The 21,198-nt window shown below is 35.9% G+C and overlaps 1 protein-coding gene across 1 annotated transcript in view; it reads right to left on the bottom strand.

The window, feature by feature from the left end:
- Window positions 1–3,033: 3,033 nt before the first annotated feature.
- Window positions 3,034–21,198, bottom strand: part of COL5A2 (collagen type V alpha 2 chain) — a 146,600-nt gene continuing 128,435 nt past the window's right edge. The window contains exons 43-54 of the mRNA XM_015077654.3: window positions 20,763–20,870; window positions 19,104–19,211; window positions 17,580–17,633; window positions 15,592–15,699; window positions 15,041–15,094; window positions 12,863–12,970; window positions 12,441–12,494; window positions 11,313–11,420; window positions 8,909–9,200; window positions 7,998–8,185; window positions 5,494–5,733; window positions 3,034–4,733 (exon numbers count right to left, since the gene is read on the bottom strand). Coding sequence (XP_014933140.1) covers window positions 4,587–4,733; window positions 5,494–5,733; window positions 7,998–8,185; window positions 8,909–9,200; window positions 11,313–11,420; window positions 12,441–12,494; window positions 12,863–12,970; window positions 15,041–15,094; window positions 15,592–15,699; window positions 17,580–17,633; window positions 19,104–19,211; window positions 20,763–20,870 — 1,569 coding nt within the window. The 3' untranslated portion in view covers window positions 3,034–4,586. The remainder of the gene's footprint in view (window positions 4,734–5,493; window positions 5,734–7,997; window positions 8,186–8,908; window positions 9,201–11,312; window positions 11,421–12,440; window positions 12,495–12,862; window positions 12,971–15,040; window positions 15,095–15,591; window positions 15,700–17,579; window positions 17,634–19,103; window positions 19,212–20,762; window positions 20,871–21,198) is intronic.

The raw sequence follows: 21,198 nt of genomic DNA on the forward strand, positions 1-21,198 counted from the left end.
GTCAGGTTCAACAAATTTATCATCAGGTTTAGTTTTTAGTGTTATATGCTGTTATTGCCATTGGAGATAGAATCATTTATTTTTTTGTGTGTTTCCTATCCAGTAATACTAATAGAAACAGTAACAATAATACATAGTAATAATTCTATATACTTCACACTAGTAAATCAAGTATTAATACTCTCTAAATGTACTTTTCCAATTACACAGTATATAATTTATCATCATTCAATGAATATATTTTGGATAAACACAAATACCAGGCAGTATGTTAGATCCTTATAAACAGCCCCTGCCCTTGTAACAATGAATAGAGAAGACTGACACTAACTGAATAATCATACAACTGTATAAAGCATTGTAGTTGTGCTACAAGGAAAAGTACAGAGTGCCAAGAGAATTTATAACAGGGACTTTATTTAACCAGGGTGATAGTGAAGGGTGAGGATTTATCTAAACAGAATCTAAAAGATGAGTACAAGTAAACTGAGCAGAAGGAATACATATCCAATTAGATTTTGACAGGCTGGGGAATCAGCCTTTCAGGAAATGGACATAAATCCATTGTGTGTGGAGCAGAGAGTAAGGCTGATAGTGGCAACATGAAGCTTCAAAAGTCAGGTGTCAGGTCATGGAAGAGTCTCAGAGTTTAAGGATTTTTATCTTTATCCTAAAAGTTTCTACTAAAGTTTTTTTAAGGGGTGTGTGTGTGTGTGCATGCACGCATGCACGTTGGAAGGAGCAAGGGAGAATAAAGTGACATATTCAGATCAGTATTTCAAATTGACCATTCTGGCTCTTTGGGAAGAATGGATCAGAAAAACACAACAATGAATACCTGAAAACCTATTGGAAGGCTACTGAAGGAGCCCAGGTGAGAGATAATGATAATGTGGACTAGCATAGTGGCAGGGGACTCAGAGAGAAGAATATGGTTTTAAGAAACATTAGGCTGACTTAAAAAAATTTCAAAAGCACCAGTTAGTTTACTCAAAATGAGTTTATTTGGAAATAGCAGAGGAATTGCAATTCGGAACCAGCAAACTACTGTGAACCCATAAGCCATAGCAAGTCTGGAGTCCTGTTTTTATAGCTGAAGCGAGGAAGCTGGGAGGGACTGTTTCACTGAATTCTCATTGGTTGTGCTGTTGCTAGGCAAAGAGAAATTCTTCCTTCCACCTGCTGGGGTACATAAATTATGCTTCTTTCCTGCTGGGAAATTCAAGATATACTTCTTACAACAAGTGGTAGTTTGTAAGAGCTCTCCCTTCAGGGCTTCCCAACTCTGTTATAAATTAAGTTCCCTTTATTTTCACAAGGCAAAATTGAAAGTACTTAGCAATGCCAGAATTCTGGCTTGGTGAGGGAGGGAGGTGACAAGAACAACTCCCAGGTTTCTAGCCTGACTAAATGGATGGATGGTGAGGCTATTGTCTGAGATAGGGAACACAGAATATAAAACCAGCTTTGAGATAGAAATATCAAGAATTTTTTTTTAAGATGCTGAGCTACAAGTACTTCTGCACACTGAATGAAAATGGTGAGTTAAACATTTATGTACGCATTTCTCGAACTCCAAGGGATTTGTGCTGTGTATATGCATTTTGGAGCTACTGACACATGGTAATTAAAACTGTGGGCATAGATAATGGCCAGTGATGACAGAATATTGTGTGTGAAGGTAAAGAGAAAAAGACTGATCCTTGGGGAATGCCAACAATTAAATTTGGATAAAATGATGCAAAATGGGAAGAAAAACTGTTCTTGGGTAATCCAGCCATTTGATTAAAAAAAATCAGCTTATGGACATGCCTTGTGCTCCACAGGCTTTTGGTTGTCATGTGGTATCATTGCCTTGGTTTACCATTGTTGGAACTCTGCCCCCAAAATTACCTTTTAAGAGATTATTCTTAGTCTTTCCTGAAATCTTTATAATTTCAAAGAAAAATGTTATTTTAAGATGCTCTTTTCCATGGTGGGATAGGGACTCTGAGGTAGTTCTAATCAGTGTTCTTTTTCTCCTCCAGTATTTTCTTGCATCTGCTTTCTGCCATATAACACCACTCTACTGAGAAGGAATTTTGACTATAATTTCTCTGAATCTCTTTTCAATTGGGAATAAATTATTCAACTTGGCCATAATTTAACACATTTTATGAGTTTGGGACTTTTTCAGCATTCTTTATGCTTTCTTTGCTATTTTTTTTCATTTCTGTTAATTAGGCAAATTTTCACTTGTATTTTTAATAAATTAATATTAAATTAATGTCACCATCCTCCCTAGCTATAGATTAGTTCACTTTTGATCATGTAGAGTTTGAAATATCATTTAGAAAGGTAAAGAGGTCCATGAGTCTAGTGGGACCTATCGATCTAGAACTCAGGCAAGTAATTTGAGGGCTTTTGGAATTGTCTGGGGCAAACTTTTATTCCTGAGCTCCAAATAAGAGCTGGTATTTCTATAGCTAGAGATTATTTAGTGTTTTTGACTTAAGAGAATCACCACATATTTCTGGTTTATCTATCTAAACTTGTACAAGCTTTATAGGTTGGATTTGAAGGAAGTTTTAATACAAACAAAACTCACAAATGTCCTTAGGTATATAAATATTCAAATGTAAGATGTAGAGCTCAAATAATAACCAACTTGGGGAAAAATAAAGTTGCGAAATAAATACTGAAAATAAAACTCTGAAAACATTTAGGCTAAATTCATATGTGTTATACTTTGAAACAGACATTTTATTATCACAGTTTATTCAACCATGAAAAACCAGTTGCATTTCTCTTTTTATCAATAATACTACCCGAGATTTTTAAGGGCAAAGACAGTGATAATTAGTGTCGTGTTGCCTTTGTGGGTGATTTTAAAATTGATTTTCATTTCTAAGCCAGTATGTACACAATGGGAGGTATTTGTTGTTTTATCCTTTAAATAAATGGCAAGTAAAGAATACCACAACACTTTACTTTTCACTATTGGAAATAAAATGGATCTAATATGTTCAAAGGAATTTCACAAAACGAAAGCCATTGACATGACAAAAGCGTGCATTTAATTTGATGCTTTGCAGAGATACATGACTAAAGTTGCGTGCATGGCTTGTCCTTTGGGATGGTCCCAGCTGTTTATTTTTAAAGAAAAAATAAAAATGGAGCCAACAAATGCATTTAAGGGGGAAAAAAACCTTGAGACACAAGGGGACCTACATGTTCTGGTCTAAGAAACATGCAAGTATCACAAAACATTCCAGATACAGTATGACAGATGAACAATGAAAAGGCACTGGAACAATGCTCCTTCTTTCAGAAATGGGAAGTCTAACAGTTATTTTTTCACAAATGGTATTGGTGAAACCATCTTTATTTTTAAAAAATTTTATAAAAGGAATTTTAGCACCATCATTAGAGGAAAAATAATAATACATTTTAGCCCTGCCTATCTCCAGTCTTGGAATAATAACAGAAGCATAGCACCTTTTAGTATCTAAAATATAAACAAGAATAGTAAGTCCATCCCAGCTTCTAGAGATGAGGTAGCTCATGCTAAGAAATGTTGGGTCACTTTTCCTATGAGAGTTCAAAGGCCAAATGTTCTACTTCCAATCATCACATTTGATTAGAGTCAGCTCCACCACTTGAGTTTCTAAATCTTTTTCTTCATTATAGCCTTCAGGATGATGAGATTGTACATGTGGAAGACTCTCGACTTTGGGTCCTGGACATATGTTTATAAAGTTGTACATGTAAATTATTTTTCATTCAATGTCTTCTTAAACAAGAAAGTGCAAATGTATTCAATGGTATATTCATGGTAACTTCTATCTATATTGATAGACTGAGTCAAGAGGGAAAGGTACCTTTAAATTTGAATGAGAAAAAGTCTGAACTTACCACCCTTTACAAAAATTTCAGATCACTTTGTTTTCCAGAAATTCCAATGAATGTATAGTATTTAAAAATTCCATTTAATACAGTGAGAAATTGATGGGTTTTTTTTCAAGTTCTCTTTGAAGAGTCCCTATGGTAGTTACACAATCTCTAGACATGCATGTGGGTTTCAATCACAAGGGTAAACATTCTGATTTCATTTTTAATTGATAATTTGGGAATGAGAGGTCACAAAAGGGCACTACTTTGTATTTTTCAAACTACAGTCAAGTGAAACAAACATGTGTTGTGGTTTTACATACCCCACTCTTTAAGCTACCTGCCAGGAAGAAGAATTTTCTCATAAATACTAAGCAACTTTGTCATTACATTGAAATAAATTGAAGAAAACGGAGATTCATTTTATTCAATCAGTTTACTTTTTTAAAAGGTGGTCAATGTCATTGGTCGTCTTAAACCTAAACTGCTGTATTGAAAAATATTTTAAATCAATTAAAACTTGAGGATTGTAAGTAAAATAAATATTCTGAAGGATAAGGAGGCCAGGCACTTAAGACCATATATACAATGCTGATGCAGGATCAGCCATTACTTCAAGAGTCTCAGGATCAGCTTCAAACAGTCAAAATTCTTGTGAATGGTGGTGGTCATTGATGGCGGGGGTGGTGCTCATTGTCGATGTATCTTGGCTTGCTTTACACAAAACAAACTGGCCCAATTTCGATGCCAAATTCTTGGTCTGTGCTGCCAACATCCACAGGGGCAAGATCTATGATGGGCAAGCGTGCCACATTCTGTGTTCTATATTCAAAGATGGTCTTGCCCACATTTCCATTTCGTTTCTAGAATTAAATGGTGCAACAGGTTAATAGTATATACAAATTATTCCAAAGATGTTAGGCATAAACTTCCAAGCCAAACTTGATAATGTGAAAGCAATTTCTTTTAGTGCACTACTTGAAATTAAGAGCACTGTTAATATCAAGCTTTACTGGCATAGCTGGAGGCATTTCTTACATACTTTAAGTTGAGAAAATGCCTTTTGTTCTTTTGCAGCTTCCCAAATAGTCACTAACAACATAAACTGTGAAAGCCTTTTTTGCTTTTCACAAATGAAATAATTCACCATGAAATATTTTCCTTTTTTATATCTATATATACAAATGGGGAGACATACAAATCAGTGAAAAATACAAGGAGTATCTCAGATTGATTATCTGTTTTAGAATCAAGGAATTTTAAGCATGTAACTGAGCTGAAACAAAGTGACTTGCAGGAGAACCAAAGTGAGTTTGCAGAAGAGCTGGGTTGAATCCCAAGGATCCAGTCCTTTGTTAATTATCGTATTAAAACTTCTACCATGCTTCATGTACTAATACACATTCACATTTATGCTAAAGAGTATAAGTGAAGCTATACTAAGCTTCACTAAGCTATACTATACTATTCACTATAGCTATACTAAGCTATAAAAAAGTGTAAGTGAAGCTATTATGCATAATCATATACTGGGTAAAATTGCCCCCACTTCTGCCAATGCAGCATTTTTAACAAAATACATTTTTACTCAACCAGATCAATATATAGATTAAAAGTACTTACAGAGCAAGTATCTTGAAGAACTATGTATCTGAATCTAACATTTCCCTCTGCTTTGATTTCCAAGTCATTTGACCCTTTGAGAACCACAGCTTTCTTGAGGTTTTTGGCTTGATCATCCATGTATCCTACACTGTTTTTACAGATGTAAGTAATGTTCTGGGAAGCTTCTTTTGATAAAAGGCGCAAGAAGGTCATTTGAGTAATGGCTGCATTAGGTGACCGATGGTCTCCATAAACAAACTAGAGAAACAAAGAGTCTTTGTTATAGGAAACACTGAAAGGTTTTAATAAGTGCTGTGTGTGTGTGTGTGTGTGTGTGTGTGTGTGTGTGTCTGCGTGTCTGTGTGCATGTGTGATTTCAGACATCAATTTCGAAGAGTATTACTTTTATTCTTTCATATAACAACATACTCTACCTATATATAAAAATATTTTAAAACTTCTATGAATACTCACAAGGGAGAACCTCTGTCTTTATTACCCCAAACAAAAGGTAATGAAATCAATGACAATTACAACTCACTACAGAAAATATAAGTATTTTAGAAATCTGCTTCTGTTTAAAAAAATCTTGCGTATTGCTTTTTAGCAGTTATACCTGAGCACTAGCTCAATCATGTATCAAAAATAACTCACTGTCCTTATTGCTAATTATAATAAGAATTGGAACTTAATTCTTTAAACCCACTGTTACATACTTACAGGAAATATGAATTACAAGCTTTCTATCAGCTAACAAAAACAGATAATCAAAAAAATTTGAAACATAAAGAACCTTCTTTTCTGTTCCTCTTCTCTTTTAAGCTCTATTTTCAATGCTCCTATTTAAGCCTTTTACATAGTATATTGACTAAATTACATTTCAATTGGGTGTATTTAAATGTTAAAATTTCCTACCCATTAAATAATTGTAGATTCTAGTATATCCTGTACACACCTATAATATCTCATTATGTTTACTAGTAACATGAATTCTGAGGAAAGGTCAGAAGCAGAGTTGAGAAGAAAGTTTCAGAGTTAGGCTGCCATAAAGAGATCCAGAATGAAATATTCTTATTATAATAGGAAATGGCAAGGCTGGTTGAGAATCTAAATACAGGACCATGAAAGAAACATAAAGGAAAAATATTAATAAATTCATATGCAGTTGACCACGAATAATATGGATTTGAACTGCATGGGTCCACTTACACATAGAATTTTTTCAACGTACACAGTACAGTGCTGTGAATGTATTTTCTCCTCCTCCTGAGTTACATTTTCTTTTCTCTAGCTTACTTTATTGTGAGAATAGAGTATATAATCCATATAACATACAAAATATGTGTTGATCAACTGTTTATGTTATTGGTAAGTCTTCCAGTCAACAGTAGGCAATTAGTTGTTAAGTTTTGGGGGACTCAAAAGTTGTATGCAGATTTCTGACTGCACAGATTTTTGACTGGTTTTTGTCCCTAACCCCTGTGTTGTTCAAGGTTCAAGTGTAATTACAAAGACATCTTAAGTTTAAATAATACTACAAAGCTTACAAAGTGATTTAATTATTAAAAATACTATTACAGTGATTATCTAATATTTATTTATAGCTTATCATGTACCAGATATACACAGAGACTGCAATATATTATCACTTTCACTTTAAAATTGCAAAACTGGGGGCACCTGGGTGGCTCAGTCAGTTAAGTGGCTGACTTCGACTCAGGTCATGATCTCACAGTTTATGAGTTTGAGCCCCAAGTTGGGCTCTGTGCTGACAGCTCAGAGCCTGGAGCCTGCTCCGGATTCTGTGTCTCCCTGTCTCTCTCTCCTCCCTTCCCCAGCTTGTGCGCTCGCTCGCTCTCTCTCTCTCTCTCTCTCTCTTTCTCTTTCAAAAATAAATAAACATATAAAAAAATAAAACAAAATAAAATAAAATAATAAAATAAAATAAAATGGCAAAACTGGGGCACCTGGTGGCTCAGTAGGATGAGCAACCAAGTCTTAATTTCGGCTCAGGTTATGATCTTATGGTTCATAGGATCAAGCCCTGTGCTGCGCTGTGAGCATGGAGGGATTCTTTCTCTCTCTCTCTCTCTTCCCCTCCCCGTTCATCCTCTGTGTCTCTCACAAAATAAATAAATAAAACTTTTTTAAAAATGCTAGAACAAGGCTCCAAAAGGTTAAGTGACTTCCTGAGGTCACAATGTCAGCAAGAGATGCAGGTACTTGTCACCAAGGTCTTCTGACACTAAGGATAATCCCTGTCTTTCAACTCTGGCAAGATCCCTTTAGATATACTCCACAATCAGTGTCACATGCATTAAAGGAACTAATATTAAAAATAGTTACTTTTCCACATTCCATGCAAAATTTGTCATGCAAAATTTATGTTAATATAATTTATAGCAAAATTTGTTTATGCAATAATAAATTTGGTCAAAAATAATAGCATAATCCTAAATAAAGAAAGTACAATAAATAATGAAAAGCAAAGAATACAATTTTAAGTAAGCATATTAAATTACCTGAGATCCTCTATTCATATCAAGACCATACCAAATAGGCTTATGGTCAGAAGATTTGCTGGCCCACCAGGTTTTACGAGGCACACTGGATGGGTTTGCTGAAATACATGTTTCTCCTGTTTCCATGTTGCAGTAAACTTTGATTGCATCTTCAGCAGATCCCTGGTTAGGATCAATCCAGTACTCGCCTATTTTCCAAAATAAAAATATTTGCCACATAAAGAGAATTTCAAGCATGATTATGAGTCTCTAGAAGAATTAACAGAGGGTTTGAAAATATGAATTCACTGATTAAGGACTTTTTTAAGAGAGAGTATCTCAGTTAAGAAAATACTCTGCAGTTAAGGAAAAAGTAACTAGTACACATTTGAGTCCTTTCTACACAGGAAGCACTGTTCTAAGGCACTTTGCCAAATCATGTGCTAAAGGCTCAACATATACATGGGAAGGAAATATCATAATCCTCATTTTATAAATGAGAAACCTCTACCAAAAAGAGATAATCCGCCATAATTAAGTGGCTTTGCCAAAATGGATGTGTTCTCATGAAATTTATAAGGATAATATTTTAAAGCAAACTATAATTGGAATGTAATAAAATAACATATTGTCAAAACTATGAATAAAATAAGTAAATGAGTTGAAATACAATTAGAATGCTATAAATTATCTCTGTAACTACATGAAAATGGATCAATAGAATATGTCCTCTTTTGTAATACTTATCATCTTATCTTATAATTTTTCATGTCACTGACTGTCCCCACCACTAACGCATAAATTCTGTGATGTTTGCCATTTTGCCTTTTGTGTCTGTCTCTAAGTAAAGAGTCAATCAAATATTTTGGGATGCAGTCAAGAACACATTGGGAAACAATGGACTTTGCTCAAATGGGCACGTGTGTACTCACCGCTCTGTTTTGCAGAATGGCAAAGCTTTAAATCATCACAAGTCCGGGCTGGATGCTTTTTAGAGCCATCAGGGCTGCGCATAGTTTCAATCTGACTACTGAGTGACTTCAGGGTAGCATGGACCCCTGGGTCAGTTTTGTTTTTGTCATCAGGAGCCGCCTGATCTTCAGTAAACTCTGGAAGTGGATCTGGCATGCTCTCATCGTAGTGACCCATGATATCCCCAAGAGCAGCGGTAAGGTGGCCGGGGGGACCCGGGGGACCAGGTGGACCAGGCTCACCAGGAGGACCCTAATTTTTAAAAAACATCAGAAATACAGTTAATATGTTTTTTTGGTTTTTGTTTTTCAGCTGGACACAATGGCACTGATGGGACTTGGTGCATAGGGAGTTACACGGCTATACTGCAGTCTGATGGCACTGACCGATCTATGACCTCATGACCTTTTAATAAAACTAGATGGCTCTGGCCTGCCAACCTCTAACTTCCTAAGGATGAGAAATGATGTGTAACTTTTATCAGACAACATTATCTGCAAGTCAGCATCTGAGATCAATAAAAATCAAAGTGCAAAACATTTGCTCTTAAAGATAACAATATATTTTGTGTTAAGAATGTATAGATATGTATATTCATTTCCACACTATTTGGGGCAAAGCACAACTAAAACGTTTTAAAAGGATTTATGGACACAGGCTGGAAAAGGAGATGTAAAAGAGTTGTGGGTGCTAGTTCTTTAAGACCTCACATCTCTATCAAGGACATACCCACAAGAAACACTCAGAGAAGAATTCTCCCCGTCTACCAATTACAGGGGAAAGTATAGAAAGTCGTTTTATGTGCATTAATTGGTGTGTAGATCAAAATCCTCTGTACTAAACAAAACTGGAGGAAGTTCTCTTTAGCCTTTTTATCAACAAAAGTAAACAGCTCTCTCTCTCTCTCTCTTTTTTTTTTTTTGCCAAACAAGAACTATTGGAATAGTAGGGAGATAAGAACAAAAAGTTTCAGGGGCTTGGAAGTGGATCCTCGCCATCAATCTTTTCTGCAATTTCCCAAGGAAGAGCTCAGTGACTTGAGAGAATCAGCTGACAACCGGAAGAGATGTGGCATCCATGTCTCCTGTGGGGAGCACAGTCCTGGCAGTCAGAGGGCTGGAGCTCTGAACTTGCCATGCCACTCGTCAAGTGGCTCTGGACAAGTTGCTTCACCCTTCAGTGCCAACCCTGCTTCATCCTCAACAGACTGATAAACCGTTTTTTCTTTCTTTCTTTTTTTTTCCCCCAGTAAGGTCATATCATGATTCTATGCATTCCTTCTGATAATGAGGGGAAGAGTTTTTTGGTTTTTTTGTTGTTTGTTTGTTTGTTTGCTGTTTTTTTTTATTAAGGACTGCTGACCCACAGAATAAAGTCAAACAAGAGCCACATAAGTCAGAGGTATTCCAAATCTGTAGCTGTTCTCCATGCACAGAGAAATAAATAGGAAATATTCCTCTTGACCATAGAAAAAATAAGGCTATTCCATTCATATAATAAATAATAAATATTTAATTTAATGATAATACCAGTAAAAGGAAGAGACAGGATAAGGAGGGAAAGGTAAATAAGACCAGAGAGGAAGAAACACCAGAGAGGGATGCAAAACTCATATACATACATGCACACACATATACATGCGCATGGCAGATATATGAGGATGTTTCCCGAATTCCTGCTGTTTCCCAACTTCATATTGTTGGAAATTTTCTCAAAAAAGTTTTAATTTAGGGGCGCCTCGGTGGCGCAGTCGGTTGAGCCTCCGACTTCAGCCAGGTCACGATCTCGCGGTCCGTGAGTTCGAGCCCCGCGTCGGGCTCTGGGCTGATGGCTCAGAGCCTGGAGCCTGTTTCCGATTCTGTGTCTCCCTCTCTCTCTGCCCCTCCCCCGTTCATGCTCTGTCTCTCTCTGTCCCAAAAATAAATAAACGTTGAAAAAAAAAATAAAAAAAAAGTTATAATTTAAATCCTTTCTAAATGTCATTTTCAATAGAGAAAAACTTTAATTTCATACTTTCCCCTTTCTAACATTTCCATGAATGACTATATTTATCAAATCTCACATTTAGCATATTGCCATTGAAAGCAAAGTAACATTTTCATAATTTTAATTATAATTGCTCTTTTCTCTCCTTGATGTCACATGAAGTCAAGGTTCATTTGGTAGCTTGGACTCTAATTTTACATACTCTGAATAATCGGTATTAAAATATTTGAGTTATTTAGACAAGCTCTTGTGTGACTTTTAGGTTTGTTTTCAGAGTTCCTTAAATCTCTCGTCCATCATGCTGCACAGATGTTCCCTGGGTAGAATCTAAGTGATGGGAACCAATAGCATCACCTGCATGCAAACCCCTGTGATTACCTCAGGTCCTGCTTCTCCGACACTGCCCCGTACACCGGGAGGCCCTATAGGCCCCAGTGGCCCAGGGTTTCCTTCTTTACCTGAAGGACCAACTGGGCCTGGAGGACCCTGCCAGAAACAAAGACTGTATTTTAGATTCTATGAAGAAAACGTTTGCAATGACCATCTAATCAAAGAATTATTTTCCTTATGGAGTTGTCACAAAGGTTTCTCATGCATATTCCTAATGACTAGTCAGTAGAGTTCTGGCTCTCTAATGTTCCCTGTTTCATCATACATGAACTCTCCATCATACAAGCTGCTCAAAGCATTCAGCTTTGGTTTTAACCAGCATTCAGTTAAAAACTTTAATGGACTGGTTATCTACTTTTTTTGGAAGAAGGCTGTTTCATCAAATCTCATATATTGGAAAGTTAATTAAAAACTTAATTAACTTAGGACTAAGAAAATGACAGAAGTTATAGGGATTGATATAAGTTAAATTTGTGTGTATCCCCCAGGATCTCATCACATCTCAGTGTTATGTATGATTTGTTTACTCTGTATTTAGACATAGCAGAAATTCTTTCCAATGATTTTTTAAAATAATTATGTATCAAGTGTCTTATGACATTAATTGGAGGCATATTGGAGGCCTATTGGAGGCAGGATTAACACTAATGTAGAATTTTTAAAAGCTTCAAATATTGGTTTCATTTTATGATTTGCTTCCAAATTAGGCTTATGCAAACTCATACTTTCTGGGAAAGTATCTCACTTACTAAAAGAAAAAAAAAAAACACATCCAGCCTCAAAATCTGTTTCTATTTCATGGTAAGTCCTATTATATATTCTCAAAGAATACAAATGTAATGGAAATTTCTATGAACACAGAGTAAGAAAATGAAGTAACAGATGAGTATATGCACACTAGGTACTTCATGGTTCCATGAAGTAATATGTCATATTTCAGAATATTTCTACATAAAGGTAATTGCTGAATGGTTTGTCTCATGTATTTGCTTCCAACTGCAGACAGCCTGGGCCTGACTCCTGCTTCAATGCCATGAAAATGATACTGAAGCCCAGGCATTTTGTTACCAAAGCATTATTATTTACATCAGCAACCTACTAGGTTTCGTTACTTACTCTAGGGCCAAATGGTCCAGGAATTCCAGCACTGCCTTGTTCACCATTTGGACCCTAAGTAGGAAAAAGTAAAAAATGTTGCCAAAATATTTACACCTACATTTTGCCATTCTCAGCTTTTAAAAATGTGCTCTCATTGACTTTAGCAGCATACGCTAATTTCTTAAAGTCTTCAACCTCTATGATGTATACATAAGTTGACTAATACTAAACTGTAGGAGTAAGGGAACATATATCCTGACATATATACATATTGGCAAATTATAATGGGCAACTGGGTAATTAAATATTCATCAAGATATGCTTCAAAATGAAAATAAGATACAAAAAGTCCAACCATTTTACAGACAAATAAATATTCATGTCAAGATACCTGTGTATTTTCATATAGCAGGCAAATAATACTTCAAGGAATAACTTACGGGAGGTCCAGGAAGACCTTGAAGACCAGTGAAACCTCTGTGACCCTTCTGACCTCGGTCACCTCGGTCTCCATGATCACCTTTGTCACCTCGAGGTCCTTGAGGTCCCTAGAAATAGGGTCATGGAATGGATATTGGTTGTTAAGATTACAATTTACTACAATTTTAATTTTTACAATTGTATTTAGTACAATCTTGCAGTAGTCCCCCCTTATCTATGGGGGATAAGTTCTACGATCCACAGTGGATACCTGAGCACTATATATACTATATTTGTTCCTATACATACATACCTATGATAAAATTTAATTTATAAATTAGGCACGAATTAGGAGATTAACGATAACTAATAATAAAATAGAACAATTACAACAATATACTATAATAACAGTTATATGAATGTGGTCTTTCTGTCTCAAAATATCTTATTATACTATATTCGCTGTTCTTCCTGTGATAATGTGAGATGATAAAATGCCTACGTGATGAGATGAGCCAGGTGAATGATGTAGGCATTGTGACGTAGTGTTAGGCTGCTATTGATTGACCTTCTGATAATATGTCAGGAGGATTAATTACTTCTTGACTGCAGTTAACTATGGGTAACTGAAAACCGACAGAGCAAAATAGGGGAGGAGGGACTACTGTATGAACTAACATAGTTACTTATAGAATTAGACCTAGAAGTTTTTGTCCTTTTTTCTCAAAAAATGAAGGTGATCGCTAAAAACATAAGATATATAATACTGCTTTCCTAATGATTCAGTTTTTTCAATGTTTATCCTGCATTACACTAAAATGATGTATTTTTAAAAAATTTAATGTTTATTTTATTTTTTAGGGAGAGAGAGACAGAGTGCGAGCCAGGGAGGAGCAGCAAGAGAGGGAGACACAGAATCCAAAGCAGGCTCCAGGCTCTGAACTGTCAGCACAGAGCTGGGCTGAGAAGCTGTGCCTAGCGAAGAGGTGGGAATGAACAGATCAGTCTGATCAGTCTTGGGCTGCCCTTTTATTTGATTGTTTTTGTTTGTTTGTTTGTTTTTTAAGTCTTAGGAAATAGAAGCAGCTCCAGGGGTCCAGTGGTTCATGGTAAATGGCCAAGAAGCATAGGGTCACGTACTATATAGCAACAGCTTCGGCTCTCTTTAGTTTTCCTAAAGACCATTCAAAGTGTCAGTCTGACTTCAGAGAATGAAAAATATCATCAAATAGACTGGCTCTCAGATTAATTTTTCTCTGAATATTTCTTGTTCTTATTTTTTTGGTTCTCTCCCCCCCCCCCTTTTTTAAATGTGTACATCCTAATTGTCAAACAGTATGTGAATCTTTTTATAATAAAATTAGTTCTCAGTTACTTTTACATATTCTATATAACAATACAAATTTAAATACTAAAATCAGCCTGAATGCTTTCATGTTAGAGAGGTTCTTTTATTTTGGGAATGCCCTAAAATTTTTAAAATGAAAATAAACTAAACCAGAAAACACCTACTTAAATTATTAGCTAAAATTCATTTAATCATGAAAAATAAATCACATTGTTTTTGTAACTAGTTAGAAAATCGTTCACTTGACATGCTATGTAACTATGAAATTTCCAGTCAGGCTCAAATCAAAGCTGAGAAATATGAGTTAATAACAGATCATGAATTTAGTCTATAATTTTTCTTCATCGATATAGAGATTAATTCATATAATGAGTGTCAAAGGAACATGGCTTATTAGACTGCCCATCAGACATGATTCATTCATTGTAAAACATTTATATAATAATCATTAACCCGGAGGCAACTGCAAATAGCAAAAAGATCAGAACATGGGCAGGGTAGTCTAGCTGAAATTAAAACATATTTGGCTAGCACATTTCAAGTTTACAAAGAGATTTCAAACCCATTTTCTATGTGATTCTCAGAAAATCTCTGAGAAAAGGGCACTATTATTCCTATTATTTTGGGAGAAAACTGTGACTCTAAAAGTCTTCATTGATCACTGAAAGAATTAACAGTGAAACTCAGAGGACATATGTTTGAATTATAGAAACAAATACAAATTCCTGGGTATTAAATTAATATTTTTGTCCAAAGTTTGAAGAACTCGCTGATTTTCATTGATGAATCTTAAATTGTGCTTCTTCGGCAGTGTATTTTGTTTATTTTTAAAGAAAAACAGAGAACTTACAAGTAAACCACGTTTTCCAGTTCGACCAGGTGGTCCTATAGGACCCCGAGAACCCTAGAAGAAATTTTCACAAAAATTGGTATGTAAAAAAATATGCGTATACTATATAGATATAGGATTCACAAATATGTAAATTGTATATCTATGTGTATACTCTTATGGCTAATTGATTAAAATCAAGCTAATGTCCTTAGGTATACAATGACACTTACTTAGTCCATTTATTAATTGACTTCACTGAATGAAGATCACCTTAGTCGACTATGGTAGGACATTACTTGCTTAAATTTAACACAATGCATACTTACTACATTTCCTATACATCACAACATTTTTAGATGTTGAAACTCAAAACATCAGGATTTTTGAATATCTATTAGAAACCAAATGTTTTCCATTAAGATTTAAAAAATTAAATCATAATTGGCTGTCATTCTTTGTATAGAGTGCTTAATCAAGTGCACGTGTATGATTGTATGCAGGCGTACCTGTCGCTCACAATATGGCCTCCTGATATTTATAACTGTCAGTATGAAATTGACTCTCCTTACCGGATCTCCTCTTTGTCCTGCATCTCCTGGAGCACCGACAGGACCAGGAGTTCCAGGGGCACCCTGAGAGCCTGGCAGACCTGCAGGCCCAGGGTCTCCACGATCGCCCTGATGAGAAGATCCATGGCATTATTCTTTCGATATTTATTCTAAAATAATGGCATTCTATATGCTCATGCTATTCATGAAAATAAAATATATACCTCTTTTAAAACTCATTTTTATTATTCAACTTATACTTTACTTAAATATTTTACTTACATTGACTTGTTAACCCCAATTTCAGATGTCCTCCCCCCTCACTCTCACCCTACTCTTCCTATAGTCAGGATTGCTGGAGCATAGCAGCGTCAGCTCTCGAATTTACGTGTTTCTTACACCAGCAGTCTTCAAGTGTATCCATTAACTTGGGGTAAACAGAGACTTTCCAGAGTGTGAAAGCTGAGAAAATTTTAAGGAAACCACTTTCTAGATTTTCATCTCCATAAGTGATATCTCAGAAAACTGATCTGAAGCATCCTTCCCTACTTCCTCTTTAATAATCGCTCCTCTCCCATTTTATGAAAGAAAAAACAGACATTAATATCTGTCTGCAATCTTTTTATGATGCAATGCCCCCAAGGAGTAAACACCTCAGGGCACAAAACTAAAGACTTTTCCAGAATTCATAGTTCTCTTGAGAATAAAGCAGAGATATTTGGAAAGAAAGAGGATGTTGCTTATTTTATCCAGGTGACCCAACTATGACAAGGCTCCAAATCTTATTGTCTCCTTAAGAAAGTCAGAGATGAGATTATTATTATATAAACAATGTTATATCATAATTATTTGACTTGAAAAATGGAGTCAGACCTATTTTGCTGACAGAAATTAAGTCTTATTGGACTGATTAGTCTGGCAACCAGGATAAACCTTGGCCATTAGGTTAGAGAATTGACATATAATACATTGAATAAGCTAAATCGGCAAATACAAGATTTTGAAAAAAAATATACTGAAAGCACATAAACATTTAGAATTTACCAGGAATTACTCCTTTTGCAACTTTTTAAATTTAGAATTAAAATAAAATGTGATGACAACTTAAATTGTGCATAGGGTTTCACAGACTATCGAAATTAAACCAGGGAATGCATCAGAAAAATCTTTGAAGATTATTGCACTGCATAATGTATACTGACCAAGGGGAAAACCCAGGTGCCAAGAGAATTTGCATTCTCTGGCTTTATGGTAGATGAGGGGAGGGGCTTACTCCAAGAGTCCTCAAAGCTCCATACTCTAAACATGTTATTTAAAGCACAAATGTCCAGTGGAATAGGTATTGATCATATTTAAAGCATTTGAAAACTGACGTTCCAAAGATTTGTTCAAGACCTCATTGCCAGTAACTTAAGGAATTAAGATTCTACTTGAGGTCTGACTGCAGAGCCCATTCTGCTACATGATGAGCTCTCAGAATGAAAAGAGCCGTTGTGTCATAATAGATGTTAGAGGAGGGATTGGAACTTCAAATAAAGTTGGTGACATTTTCAGTTCAGCAGTCATGGGATTTCAAATATATCATGAGATATATAAATATTTAGGTAGCCACATGGTTTATTTCCTCATGGGGCATTCACTTTAGGAGATGAGTAGAGAAATTTAGATGTCACACAACTCTATTTCTGCTTCCATACTTTTGTGGATGAGTTTGCAATTTAGACTACTTTATCTGTATCCTCATCCAGAACCTTCATGTTGCACCAACTATGAAAGCAATTTGCTTTCCCATAGTTAATAAGAAATGCCATCTCATTTTGCTGCATATTCAAATCTCATTTCATTTACAAGATCTATCTAAATTATGACATTAAAAAAAAGTAGCTACTATCAGAAAAATCAGGGCTGCCCCGAAGCTATGAAAGAAAAGGCAGATTTTACTCTTTAGTATTACAAAAATTTTAAAAATACATGACTGCAGATTTTCTAATTAGTGAAAATGCCCTTACACGTTCTCCAACAGCACCATCCCGTCCCGGAGTGCCATCATTACCAGCTGGACCCTATAAAGAATCATATTTTAAAAATGAGTTAACTGAGTAATGCAAAAAAAAAAAATAATAATAATAACCCACCAATTCCAATTGCCAGAAAAATTACAGCATGTTTTCCACTTCTCTTCTATAAACTATAAATTAGCACTTATGGAAATTTTAGTCAAAGAAAGTCTTCTGACATCTTTTCTATTACTTGGAATTGCTTGTAAAATTATTAACACATTCTTACTTTTTTGTGCCAACTTTAATACAGTTTTATTGAAGACATTGCATTTTCCACTTACAATACAGTGCTTATAAAGTGTAATGTTATTACCTTCCCTGTGCACATATTCCACATTGAAGCATGAAGAACGCCCAGTTATTTACCATGGCAGCTCAACTTTAAAACTACCATGGAATTTGCTACAAATTTGGGTCCTTCAGTGTCTTGTGTGGAACAATACTTAATCTATGCTCAGGTTGGCTTAATGATCTTCAATAGTGGGGCTAGAGGGGGGAGTGCCAGGTGGAGGGAGGAACTCTACCAGCAGGAACCACCCACCCCCTCCAGACACTCCTGGCATGCCTCCTGCACTTAATCTAAATTCTTGATTTCTATTTTTTATTTTAAAACAGGGCAAGGGGGATCCTCAAATCCTTTGAAATACATAGGCAACAATTACATTCTTGCCATTTTATGTTTTGTCTGTATTACCAGTGAATGGTTTTCCTTACTTTCATATCTTCAGTTTATCCAAACAATACCCTTAGAGTTTTAAAATAAAACAACTATGTTTAGACATTAAATAACTTGGTGAAATATATGTTCTTTATTATTTTTTTTCAGAATTCTGTTTTTATCATTTGACCAAAAACTGCTCTGAAAGGCATTGACTTTTTCAAGACAATGTGACACTGTCCAGGAATGGACTCATTAAAGCACTGTACAGAGGGGATTCCAACCTATAACTTCTCAAATCACCTTTCAAAAATTGATTTCCTCTCAAATGACACTTAGGGATCAGGACATGCATCATGTTACTTTAGAATGATAATTAAATAAAATTCTCTTACTTCTCTGTTTTTGCAAGCTGCAATAGTTATATTAATCCTATCACCACAGAACTTGGCAATTTTGACAAATATGCCATTATAGAATGAAATAACAAGGAAAAAGATTAATGGACATGTCCTTTCCCCTTCAAAATAATTTGGCAACAGCCTAAATCAACTAAAATACTTGGCTCTAGACTAGATGAAGGGTCAGTGCAAAGTACCAGTCTTATTACCTTCTGTTTTTGTTATCATTTAGTCTACTTTCCTGGGAAATAAAGGACATCAAATAACAACACTAAGAAACTTCCTTCACATCACATGTGCAATCAATTTCTAAATTTCTAAAATGATTTCTAAAACAAACAAACAAACACACAAAAAACTGTCCCCATGACACCCAGATAAGGAGAGGAGAGTTATTTTCATTGCAGCACTCACTTCTGGTCCAGGTTCCCCTACGGGGCCATTTGAGCCTGGGGGTCCCACAGGTCCAGGTGGACCTTTATCTCCGGGTGCACCAGTAGGTCCTACTTTTCCTGGTGTGCCCTGAAATCAAAGTATAAACATGTCAATGGTTTCTGAATAAATGTAAAAATGCCAGTTCACACAAAGGCTGTGTTTTTTTTTCAAATGGCACTTCAGTCCCTCCTTCTCCACAATGATTGTCCATTATCCCACAACATCCACGTCATTGTAGTACCTCCTTAGAGGCATGCTCGCTTATTATCACAGTCATTGTGACATATCCCAGCGACTAAAAAGCATCCTTTGCCATCAGTTCAGGTGTGTGGTTTGGATTCAAATGTGTTATATAGTCAGTTCTGGCTGCTCTAAAGGAATCTGCATTGCTGGTAAGACATGCTCATCCACATTCACTTCCACTTTGTTTACTCACTTTATTTCTGTATCCTGGCACTTTGACCTCACTATGGGGAGATTTTACTTCTGGGCTTGGCTCACTTCTTTTTTTTTTTTTTTTTTTTTTGAGGGAGAGAGAGAGGGAACGAGCTGCGGAGGGGCATAGGGAGAGGGAGAGAGAGAATCTTAAGCAGGCTCCACGCACAGCGTAGAGCCTGACTCCGGGCTTGATCTCACAACCTGAGATCATGATCTGAGCCATAATCAAAAGTCAGACAACTTTTTTTCTTTTTTTCTTTTTTCTTTTTAGAGAGAGAGCACATATGTGCATGAGTAGGGTGGCGGGCAGAGAGAGAGAGAGGGAGAGGGAGAGACAGAATCCCAAGCAGGCTCCATACTGTCAGCTCAGAGCCCAACACAGACTTGATCTCACCAACCATGAGATCATGACCTGAGCCGAAATCAAGAGTCAGAAGCTTAACCAACTAAGCCACCCAGGCGCCCCTCCTTGGCTTACTTCTGAAACAAAAAAATATCCCCTAACTCCTAGTTTGCTGGATTCAGACCTCTATCCACATTCCCCCAGTTCCAAGGTCCCAGCAGTACATCTCCCTGTCTACATTCCATATAAAAACATTATTTCTTTTCCACAAGCATGTAAACTTTCAGCAGTAAAATTTAGTTTCTTCAAAGCTAACAGTGAGGCAAACTTTTATCCACATCCCAGGGAATATGAAGTTCTTAGCACCCTCCAGGGAAGAGGAGATTACTTTCAGAGTCCAACTTTATAGCTCACCCCACTTTCACCTCCAATATTACTTTAGCTCAACTACTCTTCCCTTTGATGATTTATGAAAACTTACCCTCTGAACTGTGAAGTATGAATGTTTTTGTCAGGCATGTTTATTTAAAAAGCAGCTACCTGCTCACCAGAGGAGATTATTCCCCTTCTTTAGCTCCGTGGATATTTTTAATCTTTGAAGAAAGCTTTAGAGTCATCAAAAATCCAGATCCTTATTTGTCTACTTCTCTAGTCCCAAGGTTAAGTAAATACATTTTTCAAAATTGTTGTGAGGTACTTAAGTAAAGAATTTGACATTCAAAGTCAAAGGTTTTTAAGATAGTCAGAATTTGTGTCTAAAAAAGACTTTAAATCTACTAAGCACACACTCACACCGATAAATTCTCTCTTCACAAATTATATAATCAGATAAAATATTGACCAACACGACCACTCACCGCTGGGCCTGGCAGGCCGGGCATGCCTCGCTCTCCACGCTGCCCTGGCATTCCGACAATTCCTCTTTGCCCAGTAGTTCCGGCTGGACCAGGGGGACCATCCGGACCCTAATTGTGAGGATACACTATAATTAGAAATTCTCTGGGACTTCGTAATAGATCACGGCTTTATAAATTTTTCAGTAGAAGAAAAAAATTCTCTGTTTCATAAAACCATATGATACATGAGTAGTCCTAATTTATACTTCACACAGAGTCTCTAACATTGTTTCAAGGTGAAAATGGCTCATTAGTTGCAAAGAAACATGAAGAGTGATGTGAATATTAATGGAATAAAAGATGCTATTCACGCAAATATTCTTCCTCTTTTTAAAAAGATAAAGAAAATTTAAAAAATAAAATAAATAATGACCTATCTAAACACATTAGTGTTGAG

The sequence above is a fragment of the Acinonyx jubatus genome, chromosome C1, assembly GCF_027475565.1.
Source record: "Acinonyx jubatus isolate Ajub_Pintada_27869175 chromosome C1, VMU_Ajub_asm_v1.0, whole genome shotgun sequence".
NCBI lineage: Eukaryota > Metazoa > Chordata > Mammalia > Carnivora > Felidae > Acinonyx > Acinonyx jubatus.